This window comes from Gallus gallus, chromosome Z (assembly GCF_016699485.2).
Source record: "Gallus gallus isolate bGalGal1 chromosome Z, bGalGal1.mat.broiler.GRCg7b, whole genome shotgun sequence".
Lineage (NCBI taxonomy): Eukaryota > Metazoa > Chordata > Aves > Galliformes > Phasianidae > Gallus > Gallus gallus.
In genome coordinates this window covers 23,401,086-23,428,732 of record NC_052572.1, presented here as the reverse complement: position 1 = coordinate 23,428,732, position 27,647 = coordinate 23,401,086, and the positions used below count along the sequence as shown (strand labels likewise).

The 27,647-nt window shown below is 36.6% G+C and overlaps 1 protein-coding gene across 3 annotated transcripts in view; it reads right to left on the bottom strand.

Moving 5' to 3' along the window:
• The window catches only part of AP3B1 (adaptor related protein complex 3 beta 1 subunit), a 162,198-nt gene that overhangs the window by 62,980 nt on the left and 71,571 nt on the right, over positions 1 to 27,647 (bottom strand). For all 3 annotated transcript variants that reach the window (XM_003642955.6, XM_015277631.4, XM_015277632.4), the window contains exons 10-17: positions 26,996 to 27,050; positions 26,847 to 26,918; positions 23,674 to 23,736; positions 22,615 to 22,747; positions 18,625 to 18,734; positions 9,757 to 9,933; positions 4,521 to 4,707; positions 3,453 to 3,583 (exon numbers count right to left, since the gene is read on the bottom strand). In XM_003642955.6, coding sequence (XP_003643003.2) covers positions 3,453 to 3,583; positions 4,521 to 4,707; positions 9,757 to 9,933; positions 18,625 to 18,734; positions 22,615 to 22,747; positions 23,674 to 23,736; positions 26,847 to 26,918; positions 26,996 to 27,050 — 928 coding nt within the window. The remainder of the gene's footprint in view (positions 1 to 3,452; positions 3,584 to 4,520; positions 4,708 to 9,756; positions 9,934 to 18,624; positions 18,735 to 22,614; positions 22,748 to 23,673; positions 23,737 to 26,846; positions 26,919 to 26,995; positions 27,051 to 27,647) is intronic.

Below are 27,647 nucleotides of genomic sequence, written 5' to 3'. Positions count from 1 at the left end.
TCTAAATAAATCCTCTAAGCAAGTCAAGAGTAACTATTAAGCTTCTCTTCTTTTAAACAATTAGGAGCACTAAAAGTTTTGAATACACTTGCAAAAGGTGAGATATGCCTATGAGAGACTAGAAGAAGATTTACTAAGGGAGATTAAAAGCATCAGTAACCATAAATAAATTGCTATGCCAAAAGAACCTGAAGTCTTAGAGTTTTATCTTTGGCTCCAGCTCAGTTTACCCTAATGCTAGAATGAAGAGTAAATACCATCTTCATCGTCCCAAGTTTTAAGGGGAAAACACACACAGACCCACCAGGCAGTAGCTAGATGACAACTGTATTTCACTTCCTTTGGTATTCTCCAAATAAAAGTAATTATTATCAACAAGAGAACACCAGAACAAAACACTACTTTGGCCAGACTTTTTTTTGAATTCATATTTCCTATAATGCTGAGCAGCTGAAGAGAAATTCTTGCCAGGGAAGAAACAAATAGGCAGACAACCATTTCAACAGTGATACAGGTCTGCATCAGTGACAGCTTTTTAACTCAATTTCACTCACTCATTTTGTATAGTCATATGAAGTATTAGAGCAACTATAAAGTCACTAGTATCGTTATTATTCAAAGAAAATACTTGCAAAAAAGCCTTGGATAAAGGATTTTCATGTTTATTTTGAGGTTTAAGTAGCTAGGAGATGTTTTCTGTTGCGTTGTAGGCAGGTGTTACTCCATTTGATCAATTTCACGCAAGGCTTTTATTTTTATGGATAAAGTCACCTCCACACACTCTTTCATGCCAACCTTATCATTTATAATAAAACTCCTTGGGATGACTGCAGTCAAACTCTCCTCATAAAAGCTTTCAGAAGTTTGTAAACAAATATCTCTTTTCCTGAAATGTATATAAGAAAGTAAAAAATTATTACTGAAGTACTGGGGAGAAACACTTGCTGTACCACTTCATCATTTACTGGCCTCTGCAAAACACAACCATTTTTTAGGATTTTCTCCACTCATTCCATTCCTGACATATGCAAATTCATGTGAAATTTAGTGTGGGAGTTGGCTAATGACAAAGACCACATGCTTTTCCATGTGGACATGCTAAAAGAACTTATCTCTAGGAGCATCATAGAATCATAGAATCACTGAGGTTGGAAAAGACCCACAGGATCATCCAGTCCAACCATTTGCCCATCACCAGTGGTTCTCGCTGAACCATGTCCCTCAACACAACATCCAAACGCTCTTTGAACACCACCAGGGTTGGTGACTCCACCACCTCTCTGGGCAGCCCATTCCAGTGCCTGACCACCCTTTCAGAGAAGTAGTATTCCCTAACGTCCAGCCTGAACCTTCCCTGATGCAGCTTGAGGCCATTCCCTCTAGTCCTATCACTAGTCACATGAGTGACTAGTCACTACTCCCTTCAGGTAGTTATAGAGAGCAATAAGGTCCCCTCTGAGCCTCCTCTTTTCTAGACTGAACAATCCCAGCTCCTTCAGCTGCTCCTCATAAGGCCTGTGCTCCAGACTCCTCACCAGTTTGTTGCCCTCCTCTGGACACTCTCCAGGGCCTCAACGTCTTTCTTACAGTGAGGGGCCCAAAACTGGACACAGTACTCGAGGTGTGGTCTCACCAGTGCTGAGTACAGGGGGACAATTACTTCCCTATTCCTGCTGGCCACACTATTTCTGATACAAGCCAGGATGCCATTGGCCTTCTTGGCTGCCTGGGCACACTGCTGGCTCATGTTCAGCCTAGTGTCAATCAACACCCCCAGGTCCATTTCCTCTACACAGTCTTCCAGCTACTCTGCCCCAAGCCTGTAGCGTTGCCTGGGCTTATTGTGGCCGAAGTGCAGGACCCGGCATTTGGTCTTGTTGAATCCCATCCCATTGGCTTCAGCCCAGCTATCCAGCCTATCCAGATCCCTCTGTAGGGCTTCACTACCCTCAGGCAGATCAACACTTCCAGCCAACTTGGCATCATCTGCAAACTTACTGAGGGTGCACTCAATGCCCTCATTGAGGTCATCAATAAAGATATTGAAGAGGACAGGCCCCAGCACCGACCCCTGTGGAACACCACTCATGACCGGTCGCCAGCTGGATTTAACTCCATTCATCACCACTCTCTGGGCGCAGCCCTCGAGCCAGTTCCATACCCAGCCAAGAGTGTATCTGTCCAAGCCACAGACTGCCAGCTTCTGCAGCAGAAGACCATGGGAGACAGTGTCAAAGGCTTTGCTGAAGTCTAGGTAGACCACATCAACAGCCCTTCCCTCATTCACCAGACGGGTCACTAGATCATAGAAGGAGATCAGATTGGTCAAGCAGGACCTGCCCTTCATGAACCCACGTTGGCTAGGCCTGATTCCCTGGTTGTCCTGCACATGCCGCGTGATCTCCCTCAAGACAATCTGCTCCATAACCTTCCCCGGCACCAAGGTCAGGCTAACAGGCCTGTAGTTCCCTGGATCCTCCCTGCAGCCCTTCTTGTAGATGGAAGTCACACAGGCAAGCCTCCAGTCTTCTGGGACCGTACCCATCAACAAGGAGCGCTGATAGATGATGGAAAGCGGCTCGGCTATCACCTCCGCCAGTTCCCTCAGCACTCTCGGGTGAATCTCATCCAGTCCCATGGACTTGTGGCAGTCCAGTTGGAGTAGCAGTACAGTATATTCACACTGGATACAGTATAGATCACCAGTACAGTATATTTCAATATACCTCAATTCCTATTACTGTACAGTAGCTTTCACTGACATTTATTAGTACTCTGGTATCCGATGCATAAATCACAACTCTGGTACCAGAACGTGATTCTGCCTGCTAGTTTACAGTCCCATAATGGAATGGTATCAGTAGTAGATCACCAGCTGTATAAAGTCAACAAGTAACTAGTGCACTGTTAGATGACATTTTCTTTTTAGAAACTTACCAAATTTTATTCAGATTGTCTGAAATGTAAACCTTGGTCTATTTCAAATTTTACACTTCAAAATACACATAGCTTCTTATCCTGCTGCTGCCTTTTGCTTATTCTACCATTTTATTTTGTGCTATGACTTGGATTTGTACACTGAAAAACCTCCACTAACCTACTACTTTGATATGCCAGTAACATTCATCATTAACAGTGATAAACATACTGCAGCACAATGAATACAAGAAATGCGAAATAAATGACATGGAAGGAAAGAAAGTTAATTTAGTCCCCAAGTGAAGTAAAGTGGCCTACAGTTAATCCACTTCTCTCATGGAAAATAAACAGTGAGCACGGTGCAGGTTTAAAAAATTTTCAGTTTCTAAGTTAAAACGAGCCACCCAGATCATCACATGCATAAAAAACTTTCAGTACAGCATAAATGTATTGTTTAACTATTTACATTTCCAGATAATATTCGGTACTGGCTTATGCCTTTGGCAAAGTTACTTTCAACAATGCCAACATACCGATTCGGCCACTTCAACGTTTCGCACGGCAGGGTCAGGTGCCACCTCCGGCCAGTCAGACAGCTCCAGGTACCCAGTGGCTCGGCTGTTCAGTGTGTGAGACAAGGTACCAAGCTGGAAATGATCCCGATCTATTAAAAAAATGGGGGAGTGGAAAATATACAAACAACATGAGCTCTACCACAAAGAGCAATCTTAATCAGGGCTAAAGGTAATTGCTATTATATTACCTCAAATGTCATGGAATAAATATAAACTAGGAAGCTCTTCATAGGTCAAAAAACTGATTTCAGTCCATAGATTACAATAATCTCCCCCATAATGGTCAATAAAAAAGCTAATCAGTCAGTGTGTTTAGAGGTGTTGCTCTGAAATGTAGCTTCTCTAAAAATTACTTTACTGTGAATATTAAGAATGACAGCACAGTTAAACAATCCATATACATGTCTTGGCACAAACACATCCAGAATCTTAATAGTTTTTCTTCAAAATGGAGCTCCTTTTAGAGCTTTACAACATCTATAAGTATGAAAATTAAAATTGCAAATCATCACAGTAACAGAGCATTTTTAATTCATATAACCTAATAACCTTTTCATTTGACATGAGAAGACAATGGTTCTTACTTCTTAAAAGACGAAAAATGCACTGGGAAAACTACCACTTTGGAGAAAAACAATAAAAAGCTAATCTACAGAGATTCAATTTATTTCAGATTCATAATAGGTTTACAGTGCATTAACAGCCTTCTATTAAAGTCTAGATAAAAGACTAAAGACATTTTCCTAAATGGAAGAATATTTTTCCTCAAAATACACACTTTCTGTTATTAAGCCAAATTTAAAATCCACACAAACAGTTTTGTCAGGGTTTGTCATCAGGCAAATGTAATGTGTGTGCAACATGTAAACCTTGTTTGCTGAAAAGCAAGTAAGCATAGTGAATATCCTTGCATATTAATCATTTGTGTTCGCTAAGTGACGCAATTTGTGAGCATATTTGAAATAGAATAGGCTGTCACATTCCTTTACACAATGAACATTTACCAAATGATTTTGGCAGTAATACCTTTAAAGGGAGACTCAAGCAGTGGAGCAGGTTTCTGTGCCAGAAATATTTTTTTGGCATATTTGCTTAAAGCTCCACTCTTCTCATTCGGAACAATAAGCTGCCTAATAAATCTTGTACGGTCTCTGATGTCGTAGCTTTGATCATACTTGCCGAGATTTAATACATACTGGGTAAGCAATTTTGTCTGTGGAAAAAAACAGGACAAGAACAGAATACAAGTTATTTATGATTATTGATAACTCTGGATAAACATATTTAAAGAGGTAATAAAAATGAATGGTTATGTCAAACAAATGTTGTTCCACAGGGAATATGCATTTCTAAAGCTGCAAATGGAATTCTGAAGCCAAAGCACATGTCCTCTTCTGTATTGGGGAGGTGAATGCTGAGTACTGAGAAGCAGCCATGTGCTAGATTATTAAACTGCTGAAGTGGAAAGAAAGGCATCATTAAAAAAATAATCATATATGGCAAACCCGCTGAAGGATCTACGTGAGGATAATGAATGTGGAAATACAACTAAAAACATGGCACTCAAAACTTAATCGGAAAAATATGCAGGACATCAAAACATCAGAGGGTATTAGGGGGCTGGCAAACTGCTTCTGCTGAGGTGTGTTTTATGAAGAGATACAGTCCCTGGCATAAGCAGTGTCTGCACTCTGACTGCACTCAGTTACTTTATCCTGAATTATGACCCATTAAAGCAGACACATGAATCACTGAACTGGATTACTGCAAATTATTTGCAGTGCATTTAGCTGTTACTTTTTCATAAAAGCAAGCTGCTGATGCCCTCTAAAAACCAGGATAAAAGACTTCTTCCATTTTTTTCTTGAAGCTTAAAGCCTCCAGTAATATCGGTCATTTATTTATTTATGTTAGAGAACAACTTGTATTATCATGCTTTTTACATGATAATAGGATTTCCTAATTTGATGTCTGAGAATATTAACACGTATTAAATTATTTTAATACTACAGATAAATTGAAAAAACCACACACACACACAGGAAGACTCTCCTCATACCTTAGAAATACTGTAGGATAAGCAGAGCAATTACACCGAACAGAACTGCATCAATCAAATGCAATTGAAAGAATTATGCAACTTTGTTCATACAGAAGGAAACAGTAAAAAGAGTGAAAATAATTTACCGTCACAACAAAGTTAATTTTTAGCATAAGAACTAACAGTAGGTGGATAACATAAGGTTAAGACATTGACAAGAGGTATTTATTTTCTTTATGCAAAGAAACTAGCTTGCATATATATCTTGTTTATCAGGCAGTTGTTACAAGAGTAGCATTTTTAATTGCATGAAGGGAGGGAAATGCAAAAAAAGCATTAAATTTTGTAATGTACAATTTGTTAGGAAAGAATCCCTTTTGAGGATGAAAATTAGAGTAGTCTACATATCTACAAAGACTTTTTCAGCATAATAATTAATTCCTGTAAGTGACGTACACATTAAACAAAACTTTTTTTTTTTTTTTTTAATTTTAAACATATGTAGGTTGCTCCAAAAGTAACGTCTCCTATTTATTTCCATAGAACCTAGAACAGAGACTAAGAGCACAATTGTGCTATGTGAGGGAACAAATTCTCAGCTACAAAACACTCTTTTTATAGAGTCCCCATCGTTAGTTACGCATTTAGAGCAGCAGTGAAGAAGAGCCTTGTAACAATCTGCACCACTGCTGAAACACACCACCCACCACCTCACTGTGCTCACATCCACTGCTTGGTCTCCATGAATGTTCAGGAAGTGCCAATGAACATCAATAGGTGCCATTATTTCCACTGGGAGGAATTCAGTGACACACCTTTGCTCCATACACACTTCCATGTTACATGCCATTTTGTCAGACTACCCCCCTGCTGCCAACTGTTCCATGGCAACAAAACCTAATGGAATATTGGTGAGAAAGTTCAACCTCTACCACCACACCACCACCATCTGCCTCTGACGTTGCAGACCAACATAATAAAATAGGAGGCATTATTTTCTGGAGCAGCCCTCATACAAAGTGATATTGAAGGATGGCATTTTCTTTAATGGGATCATCTTTCTTACTCTCCACTAAAATGCCTCTTCCATATTTTTTGATACAAATACATATGGTCAAACGCTCCATATCTGCAAGAATTCTCCTTGCAGGTATCATAAATAGCTTTAATGAAAACAGCAAGAGAACACTAAATTTTTCTTATGGCAGTGCAACCAAACAAGTCAGAGAAGCTTCTCTACATGGAGGTAGCTAATAGAAACAATTAATTTTAATTAAAAACAAAAAATAAACTAATGAATACTCCTCAATTTTGCCAACAAAGGAATATCTGTAAGCTGAAAACTGTTTCAGCAAGCAAGTTAATCTTCTGAAATATGACAGAATCTGCACATATCTGCCTTCATACTTCAATAAAACAAAGTACTCTGATATAAATATTCTATACATTTATTACCATATGCCTACCTCTTGTTATCTGTACATGCTCGTTATACACAGGCATAATATCACTTTTATCTCTGCACTGTTAACATCTACTACTATTGTTTGTACATTTTGGTTTTGGCCAGTGTGAAGGTATAGAACAGATCATCCTTCACAATGTTTCTAGAACTTTCCAGTGCTTCTATTTAAGTATATAATGTATGTTCTAGACTAGCAGCAATTAGCTGTTTGACTCTCCTTGAAAAATACTTTAATGCAAATATCACCAGTGGCTTAGCCTCTACAGTGGGAGAGAAATGGCAATCTATCCATTCTTCATTGTCACTACCTCACAGTAACTCGTCTCCTTTGATACATAAGACAAGGATGTTGTGCAAAATGACATTCAACAAATTATCCATTTACAATTACTTGGGCCTTTATCCAGTGTGATACCTATTGTGGTACACAACAGAAACACCTTTAAATATCTTTTATTCTTCCTGTTACATGTAAGGAACAGCTCAAGCAATTAGATGCCGTGTTTTTCTACATAACTTGTTTCCCTCATATGAACTCCACTTATACAGCTATCTACTACATTCACAAAGATTTTTATGCTCCTAATTGACAACAAAAGGAAATAAGCTTACTGAACAACATGGACAATCAGAAGAAATCTTATTCTTATTATATATTTATCAAGACAGCACTGAACCAGGAGGTATTAAATTATTAAAAAAAAATGTTGAAAACTCATCACACAATTAAAAAAATAGAACTGGAAATTCTTATTAAAAAAACATTGAATTTTCAAAGTATTCCTGAAAATGTGCTGCATTAGGTGTTTGGACATTTGTCTAAGGAAATTAACAGCAAATCAAATGTGATATTCTAAGGATAGTGAAAATACAAAGTCATATTCCCTCCAGAATTTGCTGCTTTTCTTGAGACAAGACTGAACAAACAAATTTTACCTGCTTTTCTTTCAGCTTGTTTTTGTGCCTCTGCTGTCCTGACACTACTTTTCAGTAAAGTGACATTGCATCTTTGAGATTACCTCAGCTCCACTGGCTTTGTAGGAAATTAACAAAGAATTAAAAAACATTATGTGGTGGAGTAGGATACAGAAGAAAATATGAACAAGGGGAGAGAGGGACAGAAAGACAACTGAGTGGCCAAGTGTACAGGTTTTGCCTGAGAGCTCAAAGATTAGGCTGAAGAGTGGCTGGATTTTAGGAACTGAAATCACTCCTGAAAGAAATGTTTTAATGAGTCAGTTGAGAAGAGTCTTATTCCTGGCAATGATGTAGATAAAGGAGAAGTGCTGCTGGCTCCTAAAGGCAAAAACACCTATTCTAGTTTGGAGGAGCTTTCAATCAAGCCAGATCATCAACCTATTCTCTTCGAATTTTGAACAAAAATATCTTGATGACTCAAGAAGAAAGCGTATTACTATGCAACTTAAAGGAGGAAAATATCCTTCCATGATACTCATCATTTAGCAGGCATCTCAGGAGACAGATTCATCCACTTTATAATCAGCATCATATTTGAATCAATTAACATGCCTCACATATGTTTTAAAGTGTATTAAGACCACATGAATTTGGAAAAAGAATATCACAGAAATCACCATCTCCTAAGGATTTTTGGCCATTTGGAAAAATTAGTAAATACTACCAATGGCCCAGTAAGAGACAATTAAAATAATCAAACCAATCTTCTCTTAGCTCAGTCAGCACTTTCATTAAGAAGAGCACTGGCAGAAAGAAATCACCTTTTGTTACTCACCCATTTTAGACTGTCTGAGTAAAGGACAAGCATTCATTCTTATTTGAATGCAAGGCGAGACAGTTCATCTCCCACATGCCCTACAGAATAAAGTCTCAGATGGATCAAGTCTGCAGTTAGATATAGCTATCAAGGAACACATCACAGTTGCAGAGGTGCAAGATCCTATGCTGTCAAATCTGCTGTAAAACAAAAAGGTCTAGGAGTCCAGTCTATATATCTCAAACAATATATTCATTATATATTTGGAAAATATTTCACAAACTTTTGTAGTAAAATTAGAATTACAGTGAAAAATTAGTGTCAAGATGCTATATTCCACAGCCAGACAGTGACAAAGTTCACAGTACTGTCATTGAGATGAATTAAACAGTAGGCCCCTCACACAGCTGTAGAAATCTAAGTTCATCCTTCTGTATTATCTGACATTTTTAGGTTATCTTTATCACCAGAGATGATCAAAAGCCACTCTCTGACAAAGAAAAGTGAAATAATAAGAAACAGAGAGAAAAGAAAAAGCAGTTACTATTTTTAAGATGAGCACCAATGGAAAGACACTGAGGCCTTTTTCTGCCATCTCTTTTTAAACATCCTAAACAAAAAAGAGCAGCTTTTTGTTCATACTGACAGCAGTCCCCAGAAAATTCTGCTTTTTGATCCAGAAAACAGTGAATCTCAGCTGGGAAATTTCCAATTTGATGTTAGTTATACAATTTATAGACAGTTTCTACTTACCTGAATGAAAAAAAATCCACAAATCTTCTCAATAAAGAAAGGGACCAAAAAAAAAAAAGGAGTGTAATTTCATCAACACGTTTGTATTTATGATACAGCCCACATTCAAGGGCTGTTGGTTTGGTTTAGGCTGACTTCTAAAAAAACTAATAATAATGTGAATTGGTTTCAGTTGTTTATTTAAAAGAAACTGGGACTGGACTATACAGATGGCATAAAAAAACCTACTGTGACTGTAAATATATCCTCTTGTGTATTTAGGCCTTACCTGCTTTGAGTTTGTTAAATAGAGTTTTGCTCCCAAATTTAAGATCTGCAACTTTACAAGGTCATCTTCATTTGTGAAGCTCTTGGCTGTCTTTCTCAAAACATCAGGTGCAATCTTTGGAACTCGTTCACAGTACTCCCCAATGAGCCACAAGATGCTGGCTCTTGCTACTGGAACCTGAGAAAACATCGCACACTATAAATTAACACATTCACAAGGAACACATGCTTACTTGCACTGTGTTCAGTAACAAGTTAAACAAAATACTGCCTAGACATAATTGCCATGAAAGAAATATAGACCCAAATTACATCTCATTCAACTCACTCACTGTGGTAGACTGAGTGTACATACATAGACATACTGATTCTGTCCCAAAATACACACCAGTTGACAAGACAAACAGACCAGGAGTGTGAACAGAGACACATAGAAGCAATGTGTCCATGATCACAGTACCAGACAATGGCAATTAGGACGAAAATCTAAGTATTTCAGGTTCAGCTCGCAATGCTTGCCATCAGATTATGCTAAAGACTTATACTGAAACACAAGAATACTTTTTGTGCCTATATTCATATAGAAATGGTTTTCAATAAACAGAGCTTCCCTAGCTCCTGTCCATCAACTTTAAAAGCATGGAAATTTAAGACTATTGTTATTTTTCCTTTATACTTATTTAAAATCATATGACAGCAAGATTCATATTTTTGCAAATGTCCAGTGAGAGCTCAGCTCAGAGAGAGGAGTTCAAAATCAGTCTTCTCAACTTTGGAATAGGATCTGTCTCCTTAAACAGAAACGCTCAGACCAGAAACTTCACACAGGTCTTTTACTTTTGGAACGAAACTGTATTTCACAGGAGTTCAATGGCACAGTGATACATGCAGAGAATGTTCAAAGGTGGGAAAGCTTCCAAATGCAATTTAAGCTATTTTTTTCCACTTTTTTTTTTTTTTTTCCCCAAAGTAAAAAATGTGTCTAACACCTTCCAAGACTCTCTACACTACAGTGTTCTTTTTTGAGTTAAGCTGAGGCTAGTTTGAATTCTGCCTTAGGAGAACCAAAGAGAACTAGATGGAGAAGTTCAGCACTGCAGTTCTTAAAACACTAATTCTTACTATCCTGTATTGATGTTTTAATTACTTTTTCAGCACCTGCCCGTAATTTATTTACATGTCAGAATTACAATGGGAACCAACTGTTAGTTATGCTATCCATGCATTTTAAATTTGGAAATTCTGCTTTTCAGTTACATTCGTAAGTTAACAAATGTAAGTAAATTACCAAGGTTCAGAAAAGCACTTTCCAAACTACGGTCCACAGCCCCCAATAAACAGCCCAGTGAACCATATTTAAGAAAAGCTAATTACATTCAAAAGAAATTTCAGTGATTAACCACCTTCTAGTATTCCAGAAAGTTTGAGAACAGTTTTGAATAAAATCAGTCCCAAATACCTGACTCTATCCTGCACATTGCTGCAAACACATAAGCCAACAAAAGTTCAAAGGACTGCTTCTACTGAAAGAAGGAGCAATAAGATCATAGAAGGACATAACTCAGGAGTCCAATAACCACAACAAAATATCCCTCAAGATAAACATCAGATGTAAACTCTGAAAAAATGCTTGAGGCAGAGTTAACATAACTGCAAAATAATGTATTGAGTATGCTATAACACAATTATGTGAGATACACAGATATACATAAATATTGAGACTTTTTGATGAATTGATTAAAAAAAAAAAAAAAGGTCTTGGATCCTATGGTATGGGAGACAGGAACAAGGTACTGAGCAACTGCTAAATACAAGAACTTCAAATGCAGTCAGAAAATGTTCACCTGCAGTACAGTAAGACTGATGTCATTACTGTACGCTGATTTCAGAAGGGAAAGAGGTTATTTCTAATGTTCCAAAGGTTACACCGCATTAAGACCTCACTCCCGATCTATTACTTTAAATTGGGCTAAAGAATAGTAATTGAGTGGTACATTAAATTTTCCAGTATTGGAGCAGTTCAAGTTGCCTGCTGTACAGACAGAATACCTCTAAATAAGAATATATGGGCAACTTCAGATTTCAGTTATGCTAGATTTATTTTTCTTAAATATTTCATTATAGACTTGTTAAAAAATTAGAATTCTACAAGAGAACACCAACTACCTCACTTTAGGCAGCAGCCCATCAGAAACATCTCTTTTCTTATCACTGCCTTTTCACAAAGCAAAAATAGCTCACATAGCAGGCTATTTTCAAAAACTGTATTTATTATGAAATACAAACACCAGAGATGTACTTTTCCAAGTCAAATCCAGGACTTTAAAAACACAGTGAAATATTTAAATGTGCACTGTTTTATGCCTTAAGGTTTTTTTTTTTCTCTAATAATTTTTTTCTCTTCTTTGTAAAATGTAAATCTTACAAACTAGTCTTAGAATATCAAATAAACAAACTAAACACAGCTTAACTTGAAAAACATTGCCAAAGGAAACCACATGGAATATCTTCAGACTGTGCATTTTAACCAGCCTACTATATAAATACACTGTATATTAAACACAATTTTGAGCAATGAGAATCGATATCAATTAGAGACTTTTTGAATCGAACCCTAAGTGGAAACCATTTTAATGAAAAGTATATGTGGAACTGATGAACCCAATGTTTCCGTGTCAGTGGATTCATTTGGGGTCAAAATCACACAATATTTTCAGACTTCTTTTTCCCTGCTTAAGACTGCCCGTCTTCAAACATGTAATATCAAGTGCACGATCCTGCAGCCATTGTTTCCAGAGTTCAAAACAGCAAACAAGAAATGAAGCCACTTCTAGACCTTCATTGCCTTTTCCAGTATAGCATAAGTAGGGACCTTGAATCAACAAAAATGCTGGAAATAATACTTTCATTATTCAGCCCTGCTCTGTATTGTTCTCAAAAGCAAACAGGATGGCAAATCACTTTGCCTTATGTTTTATTCTATACGCCCTGAGCAAGTCGTTAAGTGCACTTCTGAAGCTGTAGCACAAAAAAGCAGTTTCTACAGCCATTTTAACCCATTACCTGTCTGGGAGAAAATAAATACAGAAATAGTTCTTTTTAAAAAGCATATATATACCCACACATACATATATATATAAAATTAATATTATTTTAAATTAAAGAAAAAAAACAAACACAAAAAACCAGCCATGCCCATTCCCTTCAAAGTATGATTCTAGGTACTTACAGCAATTAGAGAAAAACATCTACAAAGGTTTTACAGATCATTCTAAATAGCACATTTCAAAAAGCTCTTGTTATTCAGTTCTATGCTTATTGCACAACACATGAGGCTAAATCACAATTTAAAATCACCAGTTCTGGTTATCTACATTTGTCAGAAAACAAGTTGATATTCAAACAGATTGCAACTGGAATTCGAAATGGAAAGAGGGTTAATTTTGATGTGGCAATGTCAGAGTGTCAGTACAAAGAAAAGATACAAAAGAAAGCACCTCCTGTGTTTACCTGGTTCAATTAGTCTAACCAAACTATGTTAAAACTTAATTCAGGTTAAAACTGCCAGTACTTGCTCTTAGACAAATTCTGAATCTTGCGCAGTTTGAAAGAAAATTATCTTCTAAAAGGAGTGAACATCATGGTTATGTGATGGAGGAATATTCTATAAGCTTTTGAAAAAGCCCCTCAACAACATCTTTGTAAATCTTGATCCTTTATGAGGCTGGAAGGCATTTCCTTGAGTAAAAAAAAAAAGGACTAGAAAATATAAAATATAGAAAAAAAGTTACAACCATCAGATGTTCCCCAGGGTCCTTTCAGTGAAGATATGCTGCTCAAGAAATCTGCAAGTAAGTGAGAAGAGTAGCTAGAAAGCTGACAAAGTCTGCTGACAGTAAACTATTCAAGGTAATGTAAACTAAAACAGAGCCTGAAGAGTTGTGGGTGAGTCATTAGTGGCACTTAAGGATTGGGCAGAGTTTATGCAGGCGGCCTTGGTACATTTATATCAGAACTTCAGAAAAAAAACCCCTACAAAATACTGATAAGAGTCCAAACTTTTTCTAGTGAAGAGTATCTCTGGATTACAGACAACTCCATAGCTCATTGGAAATAATAACTCAATGCACTAAAAGGCAGAAAACACTATGGAAGTAAGATAAAAAATATATAAATAATATATTTATGACACTGTATTGAATTTCTTTATACTTCGATTACTGTGGGCAACTTCTGGTCACCCCACTTCAAAAACCACAGGAATCAGAAAAGACAAACAGAAGAAGAAAAGGCTTATCAAAGATACAGAATACAAGGAGAGATTATTTAGACTAAAGTTTTTGGATTACTGAACATGACAACCTGGATACCAAACATAATCTTTTGCCTGGGCACACCGGAGGTACAAGTCTAAGGTAAAAATGAGAACATTAAAAAAAAAAAAGGAAGAAGAAGAAGAAAAATAAGCACTCTTTTTAAAGCATAAGAAACATCAATTAAAGGGTGAACTGAAACAGACACAGTCCTAAAGTTTTATCTAAATGAAAGTGAATGGTTAACAAGAGCTCTGTATTTTTTAATTGAACTTTCTACCATTCCTTATAGTTAGGTAATACTTCGGGTACTATCCATGCTGTCACTTTCTAAATGGCTTCTGAAGATCCTCCACAAGAATGAGTAAATTGCAGACTGGAAGAGCTGAACAAAACATTGTTATGGAAAATTTTTAGGCACCTAGTCACTGAAAATCAAAGTGAAATTGATAGCAACATTAATGCAACAAATTCATGCACCTTCATCTGCTTTCCAACATTTTTTTTTATTTTAGTGGCTAAGTGTTTACCATTTACCTAATCTGAAATATGGTAGAAAAATCAAGAAATTCAGTTTTACCTTACATATTTAACTGCTTACAGACATGTTCACTCTTTCCGCTGTTTTACATAGTTTTAAACTTACATTAAATGAAACTCTAAGCGGCACCAAAGAATTTCTTTGCTCTCGCTCTCCTACTCACTAGTTACTTTCAAGCTCACCTAAGATTATATTTGATTACTCCTCCACTGTTGAAATAAAAGAGTTGTTTCCATACAGTGGTATGCTTTTGCATAAGGAAGTAACGTTGGTCTCTTACATTGGTCAGTCACAAACCACATGAAATTTAACAACAGAAAATGCTATATTCTACATCTGAGATCTGGCAGCCCTGAGTATCTCACCCCCTGACTTGGGACGTGAGGCTGAGGAGCAGCCCTGCTGAAATGGATTTGGGCATCTTAACAGCAACTTGAACATGAGTCAGCAACGTGTCCTGGCAGCCAAAAGGACCAACCCTGGGGTACACCAGGCCCAGCACTGCCAGTGGACAAGGGGAGGGGTTCTTCCATTCTGCTCTGTTCTAGTGCAGTCTCTTGAGCATTGTACGCAGCTAAGAATCACAGAATAGCTTGGGTTGGAAGCAGTCTCAAAGCTCACCCAGTCCCAAGCCACCTGCTCAGGCTGCCCAGAGCCCCATTTAACCTGGTCCTGAACACCTCCAGGTATCCTTCAGGATATTCTATGGTTCTACAAAAATAAACCTCTGTTTAAAATACACCTCTACAAAAGTGTGTGTACTTACATATACATATATATATTTCCTTCTGTTAACTAAATGTTAAGAGATCTTGCTTTGCATTTTTGTTTATGTTGTAAACAAAAACTGAGGAAACTACATTGTAAATTCACATTTTAAAATGCAGATGCAAATCTAGGGAATTTCCATAATGCTTTATTAAGTAATGAAATTTTAAATTCAGATCCTCAGTAGTTATCACACTACCTTTTTCTCAATAAGAAGCAGAGTTCAGATTCAGATTTTGATTTTTGATTTATTTCTCTTACAACTCTGTTCTCCTATACCACCATCTCCTGTTATTCTGTACAACTTCATTACTGTACACTGTTAGTATGTCACAGTAGTTCAAGTATTGCATGTCTTCTGTTTTGTCCTTAATCAAATTAAAAAATCACTATTAAAAAATATCCCTGTATTTAAAACATGGAATATCTACACCAAAGTATTAATTTTGTAAAATATAAGCTACAAAAAATTTTAAATGTTAAATGAGGTACTTATGAAACACCTTTTTTATCTTGTATCATAAACACATGTTACTAAGATTACAAATCTATCTGGAGAAGTGCCAGAAAATGTGTACAATATCCTCAATTTATGAGATTGTAATTATTAATAAAATTGTTCGTATTTTCTGAAAGCACAAGTGGTTCTTATAGAATAGGTAATACTTATTTGATATTTAACTGGCAGCAGTATCTCAACTTCTTTACATTCCGGATATGAACAACCCAACAGAATTACATTATGTCTACTTAATTATGATATTTGATCATCAGTTGCTAAGTATCTGCTCTGTTGGCCAAAGATTTATTTGTTTAGTCTGTTAAGTATGGATGGAGAAAACCACATGTCCTTCTTTCAAACTTTCCCAAATATGAAAAATAGACAATGAATTCATTCATTTAGAAACTCTTTACTGTTCAATCATCAATAAACACATAATTATATGAAACTGTCTCATTTTTAGCATCTACAGAAAAATAATACCTTAACTGCCATTTAGTCAAAGGATAGGTAATAGTAACATAGATGTTACTGTTAAGTGCCAGAGAACCTCAAATATAAAAAAGATAGAAGTGTGACTTAAATAAGCATTTCATTGCTCACTCAGCAGTGCATTTGGTGCCATGGAAATGTTAGGTGATTTGGTAATGTTCTGGCTCCATAATAGCTGGTATGGTGCTGTGTTTTCAATTTAGGATGAAAACAATATAGACAGCAATGGCAGAAGTACCCAAAGAAGGGTTAGAAACGAATGCTATGCCACCACGTGAAACTATTCTGGGCCTTGAAAAGCAAGTCTTAGGGCAACATGGCATCCCTGAAAGAATTCAGCCATCATGGGGATGGCTTTGAGTGGGTATATCACATCCTCTACCATGCACCAGCACGTAGGAAAATCAAACAACTACACTGAGAGCAAAGTCTGCTGGGACATCCAAACTCTGTGGTACTCATTTAGGAAAGGACACCTTGTTAGTCAACAGTAGGGGATCTGCCAAGGGAGGTACCCCTGTCCAGTTAAAACTGGAGAAGGGGAGAAAACTCCTGGAATGTACATAAAAATGCTCTGGGAGAGTCTGGGTTATTCCTGACTTAGGTGAAGGCAAACTCATCCAGAGCTTGTTTTTGTTCAAGGACCTAGGCGTACTTGGTGGGTAATGTGGAAATACAACATGGACCTCAAGGGAATAGTGATAACACTGTGGTAGAGCAAGTTCTTAGCTACAAAGAACTACTTCTCAGTGCAGTCATCACTATTAGCCATGCATTTTCACCAGTGATGAGCATGCATGCTGTGCGTGTAAAAATCTCCACCAGCAGTGGTTACTCACTGCTGTCATCTATCACACAGCGACAAAATGTAATGCAATACTGTCTGAAAGATTCAACCTCTACTGCCCTACCACCAAAGTTTTAGAGCATCCCTCATAAATAATGTTGTATGTCATTGCTGCTATGGTTGCTTTATGCCATATCAAAGGTATTACTGTAAGTCACCCAGAAGAATGAATTTTGATGGAAATGAGCAAAGTGCATAACTGATGGAATGAGGAAGGTGCAGCTTCGACTGGAACCAGAGCTGGCTTTAGCATGCTACAGTTCAACACCACACACCCTCTCTCCAGCCCTGGAGGTCTAATGTGACTGATGCAGCCCAAAGTTATGGGCTGGAAAAACTCAATGGACTTTTTAGAGGGATGGTCTGTAGACTAAGGGAATGACACCTGTCTGTATATATCAAGGAATAGGAGGGTGGTGATAGTTAATTAGGAAGTGTGGAACCTAAGCATGATGTAAATGATACAGAATAAGGGGTGGATATTGTTCTGGTTTGAGCTGAGACAAAGTTAGTTTTCTTCATGGTAGCTGGTATGGTGCTGTGGTTTGGATTTGTGAAGGAAATATTGCTATAAGATACTAAAATCAATATTTTATTTGTTGCTGAGCAGCGCTTAATACCAAGAACCATTCTGCTTCTCATGTAGCCCTACTACAGAGGATGCTGCAAGGGGACACAACCAGAACAGCACAGCCAAACTGACCACAAGGATACTTAATACTATATGATATCATGCTCAGCAGTAAAACTGCGAGGAGTTGGCTAGAGAGGATGTCATTGCTCAGGGAGTCATTGGGTACTGGTCAGCTGCTGGTGAGAAAAAATACACTGCAACATTTGTTTGCTTCATTTTTATCTTCCCTTTATTTCTTACTAAACTGTCCTTATCTCAGCCCACAGGTTCTTGCACTTTTCAATGCTCTCTCCTATCACACCGGGGTGATGGAAGCAGAAGGGAAAAGTGTGCATGAACAGCTGTGTGGTGCTTAGCTGCCTGCCAGGTTAAACCACAACAGTGGATATGGAAAAAGATTATTAGGATAATAAGCTAAAAATTCTCAAGATCAGTGTTACCTTACCCTTATTTTCATTTGAACTTACCCGTTTGTGCTCTAGAAGCTAAACAGATTTGATCTCGGCCTCAGGGTACTAGCAATTATCAATATTTCAGTATTTGTTTTCAAAGAAGCTTCCCAAGTTTCAAACTGATGCCATTTGATAGCTTCTATTTCCTCTTCCTTAAAATTGAGTAAAATAATACTTTATAAAGTAAAAAATTAAAAATTATCTCTACTTCTCTTATACATCTATTTTCATTCATGGTCCAAATTCAAAAGAAATGGTGTGATTTTCATGAGTCAGTAAAGAAAGTATCACTCTATCAGTCACTACACACAAATACTCACTGTAATGTTATCCAACAGTTTGGCCATATGCTTAATTATTTCACCATGGTGTGCTGGCTGGGTTTGCAGAAGTTTCTTAATGACAACAACACTTTCAGCAACTACAATTTCTGTTTAAGACAAAACAAATTATTATTTTTAAAAGCATTTATGAAGAAGAGAAAGTCATAAATAATGAATTGTAAAAGATGCAATAGACTTTCAACATCTGTTTTGCAGAACAGAATGCTTGGTAACAAAGATGTAAACCACTCCACTAAGTAATATGAAGTTTGGCTTCTAGAAGCAAGTTATAAGCAGCAAAAAGGACAGAGCCACGTTCTAAACATAAAAATATCACCTTACCACATACTTTCTCTGCAATTGCCTTTTAGTAAAGCTGTTTGTATTTTCTCTTTTCAAATTGACAAACAGAATGAAAAATATGTTTGTCAAGATGAAATTACAAAAAAGCACTATGCAGAAGAAATCTCTATTTTTTTATTATCATTATTTAGAAAGCAAACTTCTTGATGGGGCAGGGATATTCAAAAGCTCTGAAGATGCATTGTTACACTATAAATCTTAAATTATAGCTTGCGGCTTTTCATGTCATCCTTTATTTGACATGATATCTCAACTACTTGGAGTGGGAGACATTGGTATGACAGCCTCCACCACTGAGTGTTTATATTACTTAACAGAAAAAGAATGGTTAAGTAAAGTAAGATTGTAACCAAAAGACTGAGGTGGACATAATGACAGGTGGTCATTATTAAAAACACTTGCTGAAAATGCAGAATTGATCATGATGAACTGCAAGTGCAATACATGAGGCGTCAGCCTAGGAACATCTTCAGTGTGCAGAAGTAAACTTAGAGAACTGTACGGTTCATTTTACGTGAGTTTATTTACCAAAAAAAAGAAAGTTCAAACAAAAGCAAAATGCATTTATATTAGAATAAAGACTGACATAACCCAGAAAAGAGAGGCTCTTCAAGGCTTGCTCTGTGCACATGGAGAATCCCAAAAATAAGCATGAAAAAATCACATGTATTTAGTCAAGGACAGGAAGACATCAGCTTCTACATCATGTAAGTAAAATCAGAAAACAACAAATGGAAAAGATGAAATTATTGATATTCTGAACAACCATTAAGAAAATTAAAATTGTAACTCTACTAGAATTATGTAAGAAAAAGTGCATATAGCACAATGATAAATGAATGCAAAAATCATGAAATAAGTGTACATTACCTTATACCTAAAGAATCACAAAAAGTAAACCAAAATCTTGAAATAATGACTACATGTATCAGAAAAGCTGGTCAAGAGTAATATTGCAATAAAAGGAAACTACAGGAGGGATCAGCAACTTTTCACAAACCTTAGTAAAATTGCAAGTGATAGTAAAAATTTTAGTATGTTAACTGATAGTTTTCTTCAATTTCTAAGCAATATGGAAATGGCTACAGTGAGTAGGAAAATCTCTGAACACCTTGGAGATTAACAACTTCTTAAAAACCTAACGTGTATTATATGATAGGTTATTATATGTTCTATATTTTACATAGAAAACTATGAGCTAACTGCTATCATGGAAACATGGTGGGACAAATCACACAACTGGAATACTTTGATTGAGGGTTACAAACTTTTTAGAATTGGATAGGCAGGGCAGGTACGGGAGCTGTCCTCCTACGTTAAGTGGATGGATTGTAAAGAGCTGCCTCTAAAAACAGCCTCAATGATGTTGAGACCTTATGGGTTAAAATTAGGGACCAGACCAGTACAGGACATCAGGTCGTCTGAGTCTACCACAGGCTGCCTGCACTCGCAGGCTCTCATCCTGATGGGTGATTTCAACCAGCTGTATATATGCTAGGAAAGCAACAGGGTGGGTTGCATGCAATCCAGGAGACTTAGGAGTCTGTTGCAGATAACTTTCTGGCAAACCTCTGGTTGTTTCAGGAATTAGGGGATGGGATCCTGTGAGAAACTGTCCTTGGGGACAAAGGAACAGAAAAGATCTGTCAGCTCTTAAAGTATGCTCTTGTGGGAGCACAAGAGCTCTCCATCCCCCAGAATAAGAAATCAAACAGCAGAGGGAGGAAATGGACATGGCTGAGAAAGGATCAGGTGGCTAAACTAAGGGAAAAGACAGAAAGGTACAAGTGCTGGAAGCAGGGATGGGTGGCCTGGAAAGAATACATACATGCCATTTGAAGAGGCAGAAATGAGCGCAGGACAGTCAAGGTGCACATAGAACTCAACTTGAGGAGGGATGAGAAAATTAATAGAGATTCTACAGGTACACTGGTCAGAAGAGAAGGTCATGGACAGCATAGTCCCTCTGATAAGTGAGAACAGAGAAATGGCTACAATAGACATGGAGAAGGCTGAGGTACTCAGCAAGTTCTTTGCCTCAGTCTTCATTTACAGTAAAACAATTTGCTACCTGCCAGGTTCAAAAGATCTTCAATGTGTCCTTTTGCAGCCTTTCAAAATAATAAGCACAAGAAGATAATAGTAGGATAGAAGGATGATAGTAAGATTCTGAAGGTCTTTAGAGACCTTCAGAAGTATTTTCTAGATTATTACTTAGAATCAGTCAAGAAAACTAACCTTGTTGGGAAATATCTTTATATTCATGCACATATATGAACATATATGTACTACATTTATATAGAATGGGTACAAAAATACACATCAGTTATTAATCAGTTCATAACATCAGTTATTTTCAAGAAACTCATATGTTGAGAAGTTATAATAAACAACAACAAAAAAAAACATATTCTTTTTATAGAAGTTCCTTATCAGCAAAAAGAAAAAAAAAAAAAGCAAGAAGGTGTGTTGTAACACAATACTGGAAGATATTTTAAACAGTGCATAACCAGAATGACAGAGGGATAAAAGGTCCAGAGCAACAGGAAATTAAAGTTATGTAGATTAGAAGTATCAAGCAGTACACTGAGGCCCCTCAGAAATTTCTAAACCAAGGTGAAGTAGGAGAGAAGGAGGGCTTGTAGTGTATAAATCAAACAAGAAAAAGCTCTGAATGCATCACTGGGTCACACTGGTAGGACTGTACTCTACCAAAGCACTGTACCCAATACAAGCCTTCTTAAGATTACCAGGAAAAATATGTCCAGTAAATATGAAGAGGAATTAATGCTGCTTGTAAAAGCTCAGAGCAGGTCACACCTCTGTTCTGAGTACAATTCTGATTAATCTACAGCATCCCCAAAATCATGCTTCTCATCCTTCCTAACGTTATTATATTTGATTATGTCTGTGCCAACACTGTTTCTGATATTTAGCAATAGCCATGTTGACTTCACATTTTACAATAATCTTCTGATTCTCTTATTGACCTCCTTCTCTGTAGTATTCCTTGGTAACTAGTAAGAATATACAATATCATCAGGTATTGATTTACAGTGCTACTATATCCTATTTGACTTTACCCGATTCTTATTGTATTCCTTTGTGACTTGCAACTACATGTTACTATAAAAAAATAACAGAAGGCTAAATAATAAGATCAAGCGAAATTTGGGACTGCTTATCCTAAAACTATATAATACATTTTTCCAGCTAGGCATTGATGCACTAAAAAGCCATTCCAAGCTTTCAGCACCCTCTACAGGCTAACTGCTTTGATGCAACTGAACACATAACAGCAAAATTTCTACTATCATCAGATAATCACAACAGTACAGTTTAGTAATTAGCAGTATTTTGAGAGATTTTTTTACCAAATAGGTAAGCTCATAATTTCAGGCAACAAGGAATTAATTTCACTAACAAAAAGGAAAACAAATATTCAGTGATTATGGGGGCATTTTAAAGTGTTTCACCCAGGAAACACTGAAGCTACTATTTTTATCCAGCCATATGAGTCAAATTTTATACAAGTTTCCATGCATGTTATTACATTATCTACTCTGAGCGATTTCCATTCAGAAAAGGTTTCAAGCCATCCACCACTCGGAATATTTAACTTACCATCCCTGTTGGACAGCAAACATACGAGGCCGTTAAGGCATGTGTCAGTCACTTCACTGATGTTAGTTGCACATCTGCCTATAGCCTGAATTGTAGCTGCAGCAAACTGTTTATCTTGGCTTTTCACGTAAGTCTAAGGAAATAAGATTTTCATTAGTCTATACACAAGTTATATCAACAGGAAACTTATGATATTATCCTCATATGACAAACATACTATATAATAAATTAAATCTAGAACACTACTCTGCACATAAGGTTTTACTTGTTCACTGTCACTTCCAGAAGACATTTTCTTGCCTGCTTTGGTCACTCATAGTCATGGGAACCTCTGATTTCAAGGAAACTAGGGGCTAGGGGCAATTAGCCAAAAACAGCAATTAGTTTGCTTGCAAGGTTAGAGGAGTTGATGAGCTTTCTCTTCAGAGAAGTTTCACTTCATTTAGTCAGAAGCATCTGTGAAACTATGAATAAACCTATCTGCATACGAATCAGTACATTTCAGAAACAACCAGCCAGAGAACTGAGCAATTAAACTAGATGTCATATTGCAAAGAGTAAAGAAAAGAACACACTGTTTCACTTGTGTCACATGTGTTTCACATACAGAATCTTGCTGATACATACACATATATTGGAGATAATACTATTTTATCAGGTGACTTACAGAAATGAGGCTTAGCAATTAGTACAAATGAACAAATATTACTGAAATTAAGGCACTATTTTTTAGTGATTTAAAGAATCAGTCAAGTTAGAATATATTTTAAAAAATTTGGAATGGTTGAGTGGTTGAGCTCTTCTCAACTTTTTTACTTTTTTCTTTTTTTGGAAGCTGTAAGGAGTGAGAAACAACACACTGAAACTTCTTTTCAAACATAAAAGGTTCCATTATCCATTATGATATGAGACAGTTTAATTTCAATTCCAAGAACATTTTATTCTAGAAATGACTTTAACTTGAAAATATTAAGACTAAGTCTCTACTTGAAACATTCAATAATGGCAACTGGCCAACAGAAAACATTTCTTTTCAAAAGAATACACTTTTGCACAAACCTGAAATTCTCGAAGCAGAGTTGATATGTTGGCTTCATTTGCTAAATTTGTCATGATTTCGAGCTAAAAGAAAAGAATATACATAAAAACCTAAAAAATCATATAAGCAGTATCACATGCATACAATACTTTTATTGCATATAAATAAAAGATAATACTATTAAACACACTACTTAGAACTCAATAGAGTATACCACTTTTCAGTATAAGCCAATAGCAGCATTGCACTCAGGAGGAACATTCTCCTTTCAAGTACATGCAAGGTTTACAAAGCAGGACTCTTGGGTTCAGTGATGTATTTTCTAACTCCAGTTTAACAGTGTTGCACTGCATATTGAATAGATCTGAAATACTTCTGGTAGTATCATTTCTTATCTTATACCCCAGACTCTAGTTTATAAGAACTATGTAACACTGTAAGAAGAAATAATGGAAAGCACAATTGCAGCTAGGGAGAAATAAATGCAGTATCCATTATTTTCAGATGAACTGCTGTAAAAGACTTTTAACTTGAGAAACAAACAGCTAACATTCATGAGAATATTTAGATCTCAACATTAACAGCATCAGATCCTGTTCCTGGTGAACAAGAGGATGATGCACAATACCTGGCACATGTCATTAAAACGCTATGCTCCCATTATGTTCTAACTTTGAAGGCAGAATTCCAATAACATTTGAAATAGGTAAACTGAAGAAAAAAAAAGGGGGGGGGAGCCATATCTCACAAATTTGTTGGTATTTTTTGAGTTGAATGCACTAGGTTAAGGGTATGTACCTCTCACCACAAATCCACATGAAAATGGATAAATAATTGATTGAAAGACAGGAACAAACTGAAAATTATTATTTTTACAGAACAGGAAGGCTATCAATGGAATCCCAGAATTTAATTTGTTGACTTTTTGCTTTTCAGTGTGGTGGTAAGAAGACAGGAATCATCAGTTTACTGCTGACATTACAGAAGAAAATTTTTTGACAAAAAACATAGGCAAGGGTTGGCTAAGAAAAGCTGCACTGAAAATTTAAAATATTACATGACTTCTTCATAAAATGAGAATTTCAACACAGATGAATGCACAGTAATGTTGAAAAAGTGAGAGAAAACTTTACAGAGAATGATTGACTATGGGCTGATTACTAAAAATTTTAAGATAAATTGTGGTTAGAAGAGAGAATTCCTTGAAAACATCACCTTAATGCTAAGTAGTGATCAAAAAAGCAAACTTCATATTTTAAAAGAAATAAAGAAGTAATCAAAGCAATGCAATGCAGTAGATGAATTCCAGGTCTCCATATATCGTAAGTATTGCCAAAAGAAATATTTTTAAGTATGATTTTTTTCAATTATGTAACAGTGCAATCTGACATACAATTTTCAGCTAGCAATAAAGAATTGAGATGGAGAGAAAGAAAAGAGCAGAATTTCTCTTTCTCCAGCTCTTTTCTACTGCATTATCCATTAAAAAAAACACACTGCTAAATGTCAATAAAACATCTCTTTGTGAAATTTGTACCTAAACAGAAACGCCTGCAGCAAACTAAAACAAAACATGAAGCACACAGCAGTAGAAAATAAACTATTGTTTTGTCAAGGACTTAAAATCTATTAAAGACCAAGAATACAGAAAATAGAATTAAAATAGGCTAACATATGCACTAAGATGTTGCATTGAGAAAATCCTAAAATACACAAGTCACTCCAAAAGTAATGCCTCCTATTTATTTCCATGGAAACTATAGCAGATACAAGGAGTACAATACCAATGTTTGATAGAGCAAATTCTCAGCTACAAAATGCTGTTTTTCAACACAGTCATCACTATTAGCTATGCATTTTCACCACTGATGAACAAGAGCCTGCATGCTGTGCTCATAACAATTTGCACCAGCAAGACCACTGCTGAAACACCACCCACAGCCTCTCTGCCCTGACACCCACTGTTCGGTCTCAATTCATCATTGACGAATGTCAAATAAGACAGATCTCCTAAAAACAGTCCAGTGGAGGACAACATAAATGATTAGGAGCCTGGAGCATCTCCCATACGAGGAATGGCTGAGACCTGGGACTCTTCAGTGTGGAAAAGAGACGGCTGAGAGGAAATCTCAAAACTAAATATTTGATAAATATCTGAAGTGTGGGAGTCAAGTCGGTGGGGTGGACTCTTTTCATTGGCATGCAGTAATAGTACAAAGGGCAACAGGCAAAAACTGCAACACAGGAAGTTACATGCAAATGCAAGAACTTCTTTACCGTGAGAGTGATGGAGCACTGGAACAGGCTGCCCAGAGAGGTTGTGGAGTCTCCTTCTCTGGAGATATTCAAGACTTATCTAGACGCCTACCTGCGCAACTTACTGTAGGGAATCTGCTTTAGCAGGGGGCTTGGACTCAGTGATCTCTACAGGTCCCTTCCAACCCCTACCATTCTGTGATTCAGTGGATGCCATTATTTCTGCATGGAGGAATTCAATGACAAATCTTTGCTTCATTTGTGCTTTCACGTCAGATGCCATTTTGTCAGACTGCTCCTCTGCTGCCATCTGTCACACAGCAACATAATGCAATGGAATACTGATGGGAACTACTGCCATAACACCAGAATCTGCCTCTGATGTTGTGTGCCAACAACACAGAATAGGAGGCATTACTTTCAGAGCAACCCTCATGTTGAAAGCTGACCTCAGAGGGAACTTGGTACTCAGACACTGTCCCATATTTGACTCCCATTTCTTTCGGTAAAACAGATTTAAACTCTTTTTAATCAAACATTACCAATAACATTGTGATTTCACTTCTCTTTATGAGATTTTTCCTATTAAGAAAACAATCAAATTCTGAATATTTTAATGACTACTTACATTAAAAAACAAAAACAAAGACAAGAACAAAAACAAAAAAACCAATGCTCTCTCCTGAATTGTACCAAAAGATATGGTGGGAAACACAGTCCTCTTGCTGCCTATAATCTGATAACAAAAGAACTTCCAGATAGCCTGACAAGCCTGAGGGACATCTATGGACTTACATAAAAGCAACAACTCTATACTTAGTGAAAGAAATGAATAGCACAGAATGATGTCTGTCATAGCAGCACATGAAAACTTTACTTTTCTGTTCCAAACAGTGATTTGTCCAGTAATGTACAGGTGATTTTCATTTTAGCTCACCTTCAGAGTTTTAATCATTGTTGGATCCGTTGATCTAACATAGAAACTCTTCAGATAAGGTTCAAACATGCCCTGGAAAATAGAACGTATGTAAGTAGTTTGCCTGAGTTCAATATAATATAATTTCAAGAATTCTAAATATGATTTACCTTTCTCTGAATTGACATAGTGGCAATATTTTGCAGAACAATATACTGTACTTCCCTAGAATTGAATAGAGAAACAAATGTTATTCTGTAGAACTATGTATTACTTGACACAAACATACAAAGAAAAAGTAGTTGGAAATTGTAGACTAGTTTGAGATGATTATTTGTTTCACATTCTGGCATCTCCAAACATAGCTCAAAAAACCTACACATTTTGTCCACAATGACAAAAGGATCAGAATGGCATAGCTGAGAATTGAGAAGATGTGGACTACTATCTGTAGTGTACAAATTATTCCACTAGTTACAATGACAGCTAATGCTTGAACAACCAGTAAGAATTAAGTTAGCATTTCTTCGTCTTGAAAAATTTCCTGTTAATTCTCAAAAAGGGCCTAGCTTGCCAGTCACGTGGAATATGTGCTAACAGATTCACATACCTATAAAAAAACAGCACTTCAACATTACAGACTTTGACAACAGGTAGACAACAGAATTATGTAATATCCTAAACAAAAAGATAAAACGTTCTAGGAGCACATTCTGATTAATACGTTCATTTACAGCACTCAGTAGGAGCAAGCAAAAAGAAATCTGGATGATTGTCCAAATATTTTAAACTACAATTTCTGTACCAATCACTTAAAGACCA